This window comes from Micropterus salmoides, unplaced genomic scaffold, assembly GCF_014851395.1.
Source record: "Micropterus salmoides isolate LMB-PRFRI ecotype aquatic unplaced genomic scaffold, ASM1485139v1 Ms_hic_scaffold_15, whole genome shotgun sequence".
Classification (NCBI taxonomy): domain Eukaryota; kingdom Metazoa; phylum Chordata; class Actinopteri; order Centrarchiformes; family Centrarchidae; genus Micropterus; species Micropterus salmoides.
In genome coordinates this window covers 29,848,854-29,862,402 of record NW_024040596.1, presented here as the reverse complement: position 1 = coordinate 29,862,402, position 13,549 = coordinate 29,848,854, and the positions used below count along the sequence as shown (strand labels likewise).

The window sequence follows — 13,549 nt, the reverse complement described above, 5'->3', positions numbered from 1 at the left end:
TTCCCCTTTGGTTGTAGTAATACTGGGCAAACGGGTGAGAGGACGCCTTCACCAGATCTCTAAAAGAGTACAGCACTTACATCACCTTCATTTCCTCACTGGTGATCCCCTTATGCAAGACAACACAACAACCACGGGGCTATCCTGGCAGACGTGAGGCAAAATTCCGGCACAGGATATGACCACAAGATAGCTGCACTTTAAGTACCATCCTGGGGATTGATGCATTTCCTCTGATGAGCCAACCAGAACTCGGACTGTGATAATTATTATGGGATTCATCTTGATATTAAAATGTCACATAATTAATATTGATAATAACATTAATTAGTACCTAATTAATGTGGGAACCACTCACATGCTCAGTTTAACCCAACCATGTTTATTTCCTCTACTCAGCATCTGACTCATTCCCTTGGCAGCTCAGTCACAGCTCTCATCCTTTCTCTCCAGCATGCTAAAGCTAGACAGTTGACAAGCATTGTCAAGTACCTATCTGGGTAGGTAATGACTGACTGCCCTACCTACTGTCATTGGGGTCATGAGGGAATGTAGCAAAGGGCCTCAGTCTGTAGACACATGGGAAAATGAAACAAATTTAGCTACTGCTGTACCTAAATGCTCCCATGTTTAAAAGACAAAAATACCACTGAAGCCCTAAATCACTGGCTGATGACAGAGGATGTAAACATGCTGTGATTCAATCCCACTTTCTGCCCAATTATTTAAATATAAAATAATAACTAGTAAACACTAACTTCCTAACAGTCAAAGCCCTCTGTTGACATCACATAGGACACTCTCTGTTATCAAACTTGCATCAGGTCTCCACTGCAACATTTTGTGGAGGAAGAATAGTGGGTTTGGGCTGATGAGCTTTTCAGACGCTTACAGACAGACAACTACTCCATAAATGTAAGAAAGGAGATTAAAATCTAAAAGCTCACCATCTTCATTCAGGAAGAGTTTATTAAAGCGCAGACCACTGGGCTCCTTCCCAATGAAACTGTGCACGTACTCTGTGCCGTAGTCATTAACAGCAACGGCATACTTCAGAGGCTTGACACAGGACTGCAGACAGAAGGGGACCTTGGTGTCTCCCACTGTGTGCCTACAAAAGACAAAGCAATAACAAGTTATCTAAGCAAGCAAAGCAGCTGCCGTGTCAGTGATTAGAAACCACACGATTTAACAGAGAGGGTGTTTTACTAATAAACATGAGGAATGGTTTCTGACACAGCAGTCAAAAAACCTGAAAGCATCCCGTGCTGAAACCAGCGGACGGGGTAGGTATTTAACCTACAGAAAGCTGGACTCGATGTCACACAGGAAGGCACATAGCACAGAGCTGCTATTTTAATGTTTACTGGTAAACATTAATAGTAATGTAATCATATAAAAAAAACACAAAACAAAACACCACTGTAGTCCTTTAATACTTGGGCCTGCTCATGACTGCGTCTCACCTCTGTCCGTCAACTGTGCACAGAGAGACGGCCCACAGGTCAGGGTTGAATTTGGCAAGCTGAGGAATGTAGTCTGCAACCTGAAAAGAGAGGTAAGGCAGCTGAAAGAGTGTCGGCGCAGCAGAGGTTCACCTTACACCGGTGACGTCTGCTGAGGTTCAGGCTTCAGTGGAAAAGCTAACACCACTGACACACACGCACGCGCGCGCACACACACACACACACACGTCAAATCCTCATTTGAGGACCAGAGAGGAAAAATCCACCCTCAGATACTGATATCAAAAGGAGTTACTTTAGGACAGTGTTTTGTTTACTTTGCGCCTTTTATCTCCTTCCACTATGAAAATTACAGCAATGACTTTTCCGCATTTTCCAGGAAGCCTTTCGACAACCCCCATAGATGTGCTTCTATCCTTTAGTACATCCACACTAAGGCTGGCTCTATTCTTCAATTTTGACCTTCCCCGATGCAAACCCAATCTTGACAGATACTAAAAGGGAATTTTTGGTTCAGAGAATCCTAGATGGCAAGGCTTATAAAAAGTTCTCTAATATTATGAGATCACTTGTGTTGAAAACAGTAGTTGTGACTGCTGTTTAAAAGACATGGTTGAACATTTCAAAAACACCTTGTCATTTGCTTTAAATGCTGCTGCTCCACTAAAGGTTAAAGAGAGGTCGACTGACAGAAGCTCTTCTGGTTAAACAGTGACAGTGTTAAAGAGGTTAAGAGAATCTGTCGAGCAACTGAAAGAAAATGGAGGAGACTCACAGTTTACTGTAATATATCCAAAGAAGCCATGACTTTCTATTACAATATCACAGTTCACGAATACTGACTGCCTGTAACAAAGCAATATGTCTGGTGAGAAAGGATTACTTTTCCAAGATTACAGAGAATGCCGGAAACTAAAATATTACTCTCCACTAGAGACCAGCTTCTTAACACTGCTCCCACCCATCAGCAGTTGTCTGCATCAAAGTGTGAAGATCTTTGTTCTTCAATAACAAAATACCTGCAATTAGAGGCAGAACTATGGCTGATGTAAAGACCTCAGCAAACTCTGTCAGAAAGATGCAACCATGGAAACATTCACCTGTATTACAACTGAGCTCTGCAAGACTGTGCATTTTAAAGCAGGTGTTCGATAGTGTTTCAAGTCATGTATTTAAGTTTATAAATCTCTTCAAATGGACATCTTCCCAGATGCCTTCAAACAGCTGTTGTAAAACTCTTACTAAATGTAAATGTAAATTCTTTAGCGCCTTTCTAGTCTTTTCGACCACTCAAAGCGCTTTTACACTACATCACATTCACCAAAGACTGCTTCCATTATACATTATGGAGTCACCCAATGCTCCGGAGTTTCATTGTGGGAAGTTCATATCCTGATCATTTTTGTGGCTAACACCAAATAACACACATAACACACAGAAACCTGCTGCCAAAGAGGATCCTGCAGCAATATGTAGAAGCAGCTTCCACAGTGATCCTTGTAATATATTCTGGGGTGGGTTTTTCCTTCAGGTATAAGACGGCAGAGTGCTAATAGTTCAGCTCAATCAGATCAGAGTACTGCTGGCGTTTGTCCTGGATTTGTAATCAAGGACCAGACAACCAGACTGTTAGTACAGACTGATGGTAATGGATCTGTATGGGCTAAATAATTATGATGATGCACTGGGAGAAAAAAAAGAGTTATGGATCTAAGGACACACCTGTCCTCCACAGAGTTTTTTGGCACTTTCATAGAGCTCATCAATATGGGAGGTGAAGGACTGGAAGTCTGGGATGACGAACTTCTTGCGGAAGGCCTGAGTGAGCAGGACAATGTTGCTCTGGACACACCTGATGAATAAACCACAAATAGCATGCTAAAACATCGTGCAAACTGTGCATGCAATTGAAGGAAAAGGAAAAGTTTGTCAACCAAGTTTGCAACCCTGAAGTCTGACAAACTTCTGTGAATGTTAATAAAAGTGGCTGATAACATACCGATCAGCTGCTTTTTATCCATATAGTATGAACCATCATGAATCCATACAATGATGAATGATCATTTTCAATCCACAGAGTGTAGAGAAACATGGACATAGTGCCTGTGACATTATCTGAGTGTTTCAGGAATGTGATGAAGCTCATATTGTAGATTACTGGAGCCAAAAAACCTTCATTTGAAAAAGATGGAGGGAGCCTCTGTGGACAAATGAGCCACCATGATGTCCATAACACCAATTAAAACTTTTCCAGAAGCCTAAATGTTTTTCTAATAGAAAATATTTTCCCAGATTAGCACCACAACACACACTACAAGAAATTAACCTAAATTTTGAGAGTTTAACTTCCTTTAGACAAAAATGTATTGACTTCCCTTTTTATTTTGAAGAAAGGAAGGAAGTTGGTGGTTTCCCTCTGCATACTTTGAGTACATAGTTTTCTTTGAGCAACTATCTAGTAGAAAGAAAAAAAAAACCCAAACAAGACCAGACAAGCCTTACTTTTTGAATTGGTGCCTGTCCAGTGTGACGCCATCTGATGTGTTCTTTAGAGTTTCTTTGAGGGTGTCCATGCATTCCTTCAGTCTGGGATCTCCAGTGCGAAGTCCAGTGGCTTTAAGCGCCTAAAATAAAGAGTATGTAGAAACACCATTGAACAGAAACAATGTAAGTACACCTTCAAAAGTGAAGAGACAACTTGGTATTAATACCAAACCATCAAGCTGAACGAAATTTGAAGGACTTACTGTGAGAAATGTATGAGCAGGAATCTTCTCTTGACCTTCTGCGACTGTGTAGAACAGCAAGTCCTCCAAACTGGGGAGAATGCCTGCATTTCTTCTCCTAGGTTAAAAAGGGTAGATAGACACAAACCCATGTATAAGACACAGCACTACTACGTAATGTGAAAGTATTCCTAAAAGCAACACTTTGCTAAAACTCCTTCACTGTTTCTTTTCTTTGGTGTGGAGGTCAACTCTGGAGAAAAATTTTGGGATAAAACACAAATGACTACATACAGTGCCAATGCAGTGAAGGCATGGTTAATGAGCAACAGGGCTGGGCTTTAGCACGAGCTACAATAACGCCTATTGCTACCTATCTTGCCAGTGTAAACATGGAGCTTATCTGCAGCTGCTGATACAGTCTTAACACATAAGTGAGGGATTTGAGTGACACATACTGGACACATATTCACAGAGAAAGCATGACCCAAGGCTTCATAATGCCAAAAGGAAAATACAATGGAATGTTTCCTGTTGGCAGTGCTCCCTGATGGGTACCGTTATGTTTTAAAGCCTCAGATGATGGAATCCAAGCTGAAGTAAAGTAAAGAGAGGGCATAATCCTGATCAGAGTAATGAAATACTGATCTTAGCAAATGGCGAGTCCCAAACTCATTTATACAGTATATCCCTCTATGATACAGCTGCACAATGTGCAATCTCAAACAAGTTAAAACTGTCAACAGGATACAGTGTGCATGGAGGCTAAAGAGCTCTTCATTAAGAACAGCGTGCTTCACAGCTTTCCTTTACTGGCTTCCAAGAATATTTTCACAGTATCACATCAGTGAGTGTGTAACTAATATAAGCTTTTGGCTTCTGTATGTTTGTGTAGTGCTCCGGTTTCCTCCTAACCAAAGACATGGTGACTCCAAGTTGCCTGTCGGTGTAAACATGAGTCTGTACCAGCCCTCTGACTAGCGACCAAGCAGCAACCTCTGGGCCTGAAAAGTGAAGCCAACAGGGCAATGCCTTAAACCTGCATTCTTTCTAATGGCCTGCAGTGGGCGATAGTTTCCTAATGAGTTTATGGTTGTTCACTCCACCCTCTTGTCTGAATACGGTCATGTCCTATCACGTCTGGTTCCAGAAAACCAAGATGCAGATGGCCAAAATGCCAAACTCGAGGCTTCAAAAGAGTAGTCCACAAACCAATGGATGACAACACAGTGGCTACGTCCGCTTCTTTTATACCGTCTATGCTAGCAACCTGTCCAGGGTGTACCCTGCCTCTCGCCCTGTGTCAGCTGGGATCGTCTCCAGATCCCCACCTTCTAGAATAACTAATGGATAGATGGATTATATAAACACTACCTATTCATTTTGGGCATCCTTTCAATCTAGACCTAGACCATGGTTGACACCGAATACCACCATCAGTGAATGCAGTTTGGTACTTGGAGCTCATAGTGAATCTTTAATATTTTGATTATGCCAACATAATGCCCCCTACTACAGGTAGGTTTAGCTGTAGTGTCTGGAGCAGTGTCCGACCAGGACTGAATTCCAGGAATTCTCTGGTCTTTAGCTGTGCCCAGCCCTCTGTGGCTCCTGGATTAATAAAGCAAACACTGGGGCCTGTTCACACGCTGGTCATGACACAACAGCATGTCTGCGATGGAGAAACTAGACAGAATCAGCATTCAAAGTGTTCAAAATAAGTTTTTCAAAAGTGCAGTTTTCACATATTTGTGGTGGAATTTCAGTGTCAAGAAACAGAAAAGTGAAAGTAAAACTCAATGCTCAATTACTTTTGTTCAAAAAGTAGTCATTAGGAAAAAGCACAATGACTGTGTTTTATGTATATAACAGTGTTCCGTTACATACATTTATTTAATTAATTTGCAGTGCTATCCCTATCACATCTGTCTGCGCAGCGCGCATGTCAGATCCCTCCGTCTCCATGGCTGACTGCAGCTACACTTCCCCTGTCTTCGCAATTGCAACTTCCACTGTTTTCATCTACACTAGAAAACATGTGATGACAAGGCGATGTGGTTATAACAACACAGACCCTGCAGTGTCCATCTGTGGGAAACACCAAAACAATGTTTCACAACAATCAGTATTTAAGTTTTAATAGGGCTAAAAAGAAGTTAGGTTTAGTCAAATTTTGGAGACAAACAGGACAGGAGTCGGGACAACTGCTTGTAACTCAGGACTGTCCTGAATACTTCGGGACGTCTGGTCACCCCATCTACTCTCCTTTTAACCCATCCTCTGCTCTCCACAGAGTAAACACCCCATATATAACCAGGTAACTGCACCTGAACATGTGCAAACAACCAAAGACTGACTAAAATGCTGTCTATTAGGCATGCCTAATTCAAAGAGAGTGTTATTGACCGGACATCTGCCACTACAACAGCCCTTCTACACAGCAGTCAGACGGTGCACCACACAACAGTAACGCAACCGGCAAACTAGAGTGCAGGTGTGCATGTGTGATGATGATGAGTAACATATTTACAAGTAAGTTGAGTTAAAGGATAAGTGAACTGGTAGGAACACAAAAAGCATCCACCACAATCCAGAAAAAACACTATTCTACTTCTGCATCTACACTTAATTTGGGCATTTTTAGTGGTGAGAAAAACCAACAATAACTTGAACAACAACAGGATAGATTTGTTTGGAGTCTAACGGTAAGTCATGCTGCACGCTAAGTCATGAAGAGACACAAAAACACTTGATTGACTTGAACAACAACAGGATAGATTTGTTTGGAGTCTAACGGTAAGTCATGCTGCACGCTAAGTCATGAAGAGACACAAAAACACTTGATTGATGATGATTGTTATGGTGCAACTGGACTTCATCTGCCATAAATAAGGACAGACTGCTTACTGCAACATGAGGGACAGATGGCTGAATTAACAAATGCCACATCCATATCACATAATCTTGTGGTTTTGATATTCTCAGTTGTCACCATAAACCAAATTAAATGAGCAAACCCACCAGACTCAGTTTAAACGGGGCAAACAAATCAGATGTGAATACAGCCTAAAACACCTTGTTTCTCTACATTTAATGATCCTCTTCTTCTTCACAGGCAAATGGATTGAGCCATCCACCTGTGAAGTAGATGACTGCTCACAGGCGTACGCAGAACACTTTGAGAGTTTCCTGGATACGAGGTTTAGGCTGAGCTGTGATTTTTAAATCTTTTTTTGCTGTGGAGGAGTATCATTTATCATTCATTCAGCACAGCGCATCTTCATTCAAGTCACCTCACACGTCAGTGGACTAGCTATCCTGAAAGGCTTCATTACATTACATCCTCAACATTCTCTGCAACTGTCTTAGCTGACCTTGTTGTCAATTAAAATGACGTTAGAAACCATGTTTTGGCAAACACCGGACTATATAAGAGAGAATTATAGATGACATTCCATCAAACTAATTCTGACAGCTACTTCCGGTCCCGCCCCCATACCGGATATGTGTAATTAACTGATAAGAGGGGTGTATCCGGTCCCACCCCAACCGTAAATATGTGTATTTAGGGTTCAGGGACCGCGGATCCAAAAGGACGCAATCCTCAGTCCTTCTTGGGAACCAGGAAGTTTCGGCTGTAGAAGCCGGCTTCTCTGACCGGCAGGGAAATTAGTTCTATGGCCCCTTTCAAAATGATGATGACTAGACATAGTGATGTCATTTAAAATACTACTTATTATTACTGTAAATGCTGTATTGTTGTTATTTATAATATTTCATATTTATACATTTTATTCAGTTCGGGCTAAAGCTCTTAGATATACTGAATACTGAAGACACGTCTGTTAAGGATAGTGCTGAAACTGGTGACGATCAGTACATACAGTCTTTAAAGACATCCTCTTTAGTAAGTAATATAACCTACTGCTACATTTGTGGAAAACCAGTCAAAATGTACACGTCATTTAAAAAGTTTGGTTTCTCCACATGGGAATCAAGAAAAGGAACATTGGAATTAGCGTATAACACATGATCAACTATATTGTGGTATACTAGCCTGTACATTCTGCAGGGATGGAGAGAGTCAGGCGATTGATTCATTGCATGTAGGCTAAGCAAAGCTACCGTATTTCTATTAAATTATGTTAAATATTAACACAACTTAATACATGTTTTTATTTTCCACCCCAATATATTAACACCGCTCTGGAAGGCACATCTCTACAGGTATGCCTGAATAGAAATGTTTAACTAGCAAGCCGCTTTTAAAGCTATTTTAATGCTAGTCAGTGTCAACATAAATTTAAAATTAGTGTCTTCATTAGTATTTTGTTGGACAGTACAGCTGCTTGTCCCCATATAAACCTATGTCAGTTTGGTCTCTCTGACTCTTGCTCTCCTGCTTTGCATTGTTTTTGTCACTCAAGCATTTGCCCTTTTCACTTTAGACTGCTATTTGGTCAGATAAGTGCACATTACATATAACTTCACTAAAAATTGCCATCACTTTCATGATGTCCCTTTCCAGATGATTTAATACACCTCCTAGCCAGTTGCTGTAGAATACTCTGAAGCTAATGAAAATGTAAATTAACATTGCTTTGAAGTTTTAGATTTATAATATCCTGTAACTGACATAACACTTGTAGTAAAGTTAAGATAAGATTTTTTCTTTTGCACTGTGTAACAAGAACACAGACGAGGGGGACAAACAGGCGAACATGAGAAGGGAAGGGCATGAACCCCATGGTAAATACACAATACAAATACAAAAGTATGTGTTTTACTATCAGTTCAGAGTCATAGTGAGCCATCAACTCAGTGTTTAATGCCCCAACAACCGGTGGTACATACTAATGTATTTGTCATGATATGTAATTCTGTTACTCAAAATGCTTCTTCACAGCAGGGGGTTTCTTTGTTGTTCTGCTGTCCATTTGCTGCATAACCTAATGTTGACATGTAAAACCATTGCTGATTGTAATTCAATCCTTCCTGCATGTGCTTCACAAAACAAGTAAATAGTATGAAGGCGGGGACAGGATTTTTTAAATGTGAAACTAGAAGTTTTGATGGTGTTTGTGGGCTAGCTTATCACAAGCAAAAACAGACTTCTCCCCAAAACGAGATTTTCACATGCTCTTTTCAGTGATGTAGAAACACTGTGGGGCTGAAATAAATGTTTTCACGTCTCACAAAGCTTGACAAAAGCAGCTCAGAAAATGAGGACTACTGTTGCGTGTCATGTACTAACCTCTTAGTGACAAGGGTAAAATTTGCTACATGTTAACTTACACAATGAAGATTGATCCCGATGAGTTTTGCGGTATTAGTTTTACACATTTTAAATATGGGGAAGAGAGAGAGAGCATGGTATACACTACATGGTAGTGATCACTAAATTGCTTTGAAGTTGTAGATTTACTATATAACAAATGTAATGAAAATTACGAGTTAACCCTAGAGTTTGGGTTATCGATGGCAATCTGTTTTCCTCTTTTGTAGTGTCTCTGAAAAATGCTATGGAAGGGGACAATAGAAACAGCATGGTCTCAAAAAAGAGGTTGCAGCAGTGATGAGACTTTTTACTAAAACCTTATTGTCAAGGGCAAACTAGCCACTATGGTTGAATGCAAGACATGCAATGAAACAGTGTAAGACTGCTGAACATCCTGTTCTGGCTAGTCAAGAACCCCATGCTAAATCTGGGCATAACATAAAAAATAAAAAGTCATATGATAGATAGGTATATAGATATACAGACTTTTGTTGTTGAAGCTGCTGGTTCCTGTTGAGCTTTGGAACTTGCAATAAATGTTATTAGCACAGATCACGGTTGAGCCAACATAAAGAAGCTGATTTCCTATTCTTTTACCTATAGGAGATTTATTATAACCTTCTGTTTTATTTTCATCAACAGAAAACTACTGTCCTGTTATGTCAACAAAGTAGCTAACTAGCATTTGAATACTTCATCCCCAAGGGAAGGGTTCTGGATTTCATGACCTCTGTAATAGTCTAATAAACCCTAATTAGCAAAAGGCAGCTGGTTCTCAGTAGAAGGATCAAACTTTAGCTCTTGAAGTTTCCAGTTGATAAAGTTGTAAACTATAATTTTTTATAATTCTAGCTTTTTTTACTAAAGGGAAAGAGGAGGCCTGGTAGTGTGACTAGTGACTTAGTTATGAGTAAGGCTTTAGTTTAGAATCAGGGACATCGTCTATATGTTATTGAAAGAATATATTTAGAGTTATTTGGACGCTGTTAACACTTGTAGTTTTGTGTTTTTTGCTACACAAGAACTGTCCTTATTTTGTAAGTGTAACTACAAATAAAATATTTAGTTTAGATTACAATATTCTCTTAATAGAAATATCCCATTATTTTATTCATCCATGCTGGAGTGTCGCTCCATGCTAGCTAAGAAGGAACTAAGAGGGAACTCCATGTCATTACATGCCAGCCAACAATGTACGTTTCTGTAATGCAGTCAATAAATAAAATGCAGTCCTTTAAAATTTAGACTGAAGAAACAAGTACATTGCAAAATTGATAGAAATCTTGTCTTTAACTGGTCAATTTCATTTCACAATATTTGGGACAGAATTATTCCAAAGGTTTAGTAAAAGTTGATAAACCTGTTTTAGTGATTACTTACAAAACAAAAAAAGGATCTTGCTGCTGAGCATTTTTGTCCTACTTTATAATTATGAAGAGCAAATACAAAATAAGATAAAGATGAAGGCCCTTGAAAAAGACCTACTTCACCATTCCACAAAGGTCATAAAAATGACCAACCACCACAGACAAACCTGAATTCCCCTAAGAGAAAGTTTAAATGACTGCACTAGTGTAATAAGACATTTTATATAATTGAACCCTGGACAAAGTACCTTTTGCTGCTAATACTGCAATCTTTGATATTTGTGCATGCATCCAAGTTATTGTAAATTCTCAATAAAGTGGCCCTGAATATTTTTGTATCACAGAGAAATGTTTAAATATTACTAACAATGATGTTAAAATTTCCATTTTTGAAAGAAACAAAAAGTCTTTAAGAGATACAAACACTCATTAGCTGAAAAAAATTCACCTCATGGAGGTCCCCTCTTTGGTAGGTAGATACTGCTCAAGGATCCAAGTGCCCTCTTTCTTGGCAATTTCTTGAAGACAATGTTCTCGTTTTGTTTTCACAGACTCCCATCATTGGCCTATGGTAACCCATCCTAGTGTCTTATCATTGGCTCACGGCTAACGGCTGTTGAAGGTAATTTAAAAATCTGTTTAATTTTAACTCACCGTTATACAATTTTACTGCTTTACTGTAAGTATTTCAATTTATTCTTTACTTGTTTAATAATAAAGACTGACTTGATTCCAAATCAATGACGAAACCACATACTGATCCTTTGCTGGCCCCGGAGATTCCTCCTTTACTTATAACTCACTGCTATACTTTTTTTAATGATAAATTTATTGCCATAAACACCTACTAGTTAATTCATTCAAGTTCATGTTTTATTACTTAATAAAGTCTTTAAATCAATGAAAAACCTCCTCCAATTACCAGTCAAAAACACACAACGGAAGGATGTACGCACCCCTCTTCACTTACATACACATTTCCAGTATGGGGGCGGGACCGGAAGTAGCTGTCAAAATTAGTTTGATGGAATGTCATCTATATTTCTCTATTATATATATAATAGTATATAAACACCATATATTCAAAGATGTGAAAGGGAGACAGCATGGCTCCAAGTTCGAGATAAAGATCAAAGACTTAACCTATGTGGTCTAAGAGTGTGGGGATTTTCTTAGCAGGGCCACATCAGTGACCTACCAGGCTTAGTTGCCTTGACCAATGTGTAACAGCTTAACGAAGTGTGCTTTTCACTTTGTTTCTATCATGTATATCACAACAGTAATTTGATATCTTAATCCTGTCCACCTCCTCCAACTAAAGCTGTAACTGATTCCATTAATTGCTACGGGTCACGGGCTGTGAGCCAAGAAAGCTCTTTCTCTGCAACAGGTCTATGAGCCCTTCATAAGGCAATAACAAACTAGCACTGTGTTTTCCTCAGTTATTACAGCTCCATTAATTTGGCCTTCCCTCTTAAATTCACCACTAGTTTACACCTTACACCAGTCCACAGCTTGATAACTAAACCCTGCTGTGTCAAACAAATGATGAAATTTTGATCAATTTCAAAATAAAGGAATCAGAGTAAGGATGAGAATGACTCACAGAATGATGTGTGAGCCATTAACCACATTTCATTTTAGAGATTTATCTTGTGAATCATCGTCAGTAATCTGGTCGACACAACTTCCCCATCACGTGCATCAACACTTCTTTTTGGGCTGATCCCATTGAGAGTAATTGGCAGTGTCATCCAGAGGATCTGAACATGTGCACACATATTCAGACATGCCACTTCAGACAATTTAAGCACATTTTGTCATCAGACATTACAGAATATCTGACTCCGCCCTTACAGACACAAAGTCTTTTACGAGTAGCTCAGCCCAACCCTGATATTTTTTTTAAAGGGTTTGTTGAAGTACATGGGATTTATTATTTTGATTTTTAACACTGTACTAAAGTTTGCTAGTCCTGACATGGGAAACATTTAGGTTACAGTAACTTACTGTAACCTAAATGTTCTAGCTAGTTGAGTTGATAAGTTGTTAAAGCTAAGTTATCATGACATGAACTAGCATTTTGGCAGTGTAATTGCAGTGCTATGCAGACACCATCGCACAGGATAAATGCTTACGAAGGCATGGCTTGGGCGTAGACTTGACACAGAAGTATTTATTAGCCTTAATTTAGAGCCGCATCTCCAACCTAAGGCCACTGCGCCGCTATTGCAGCACACTCTGATGCGCGTCATGGGCTTGTCCAACGCTGCTAAACCGCTTTAGTTGTTTTTTTTGGTATTTTTATATTTGAAAGAATACATTACCATATCTTAACTCACCATTTTCATTCAAACATACATTAAATTTAAACATACATTTTATATTCATTGCTGTCATGTGAAGCAGTTGAAGCCACACAGATTAAAACAGGATTTTCTTGTTTTCTACTTTTGAATCAGGCTACTGTTCTGTGGCCATTCCTATGCAGAAATCACCAGAATCCATACAAACCAGTTAAGGAAGAATGATCTCCAGCCTAGCAGAAATCATTATTAAAACCAACCAACAAAGTGGAAAAAAATCAATTATCCTTAGAGGTTTGGTTCCACTCTGTTGCATTTGAGTATTTTGAACATTGGCTGCTGGATGTAGCTTAGGGATGTGCCATCATATCAATCCATCGATAAATCGTTTACAATATATCATATA

At 39.3% G+C, this 13,549-nt stretch overlaps 1 protein-coding gene across 2 annotated transcripts in view; it reads right to left on the bottom strand.

Annotated features, from left to right (window-relative positions):
- Positions 1–13,549, bottom strand: part of glsb (glutaminase b) — a 42,235-nt gene that overhangs the window by 27,215 nt on the left and 1,471 nt on the right. For both annotated transcript variants that reach the window (XM_038719561.1, XM_038719562.1), the window contains exons 2-6: positions 4,214–4,310; positions 3,969–4,090; positions 3,189–3,318; positions 1,467–1,546; positions 948–1,111 (exon numbers count right to left, since the gene is read on the bottom strand). In XM_038719561.1, the coding sequence (XP_038575489.1) occupies positions 948–1,111; positions 1,467–1,546; positions 3,189–3,318; positions 3,969–4,090; positions 4,214–4,310 (593 nt within the window). The remainder of the gene's footprint in view (positions 1–947; positions 1,112–1,466; positions 1,547–3,188; positions 3,319–3,968; positions 4,091–4,213; positions 4,311–13,549) is intronic.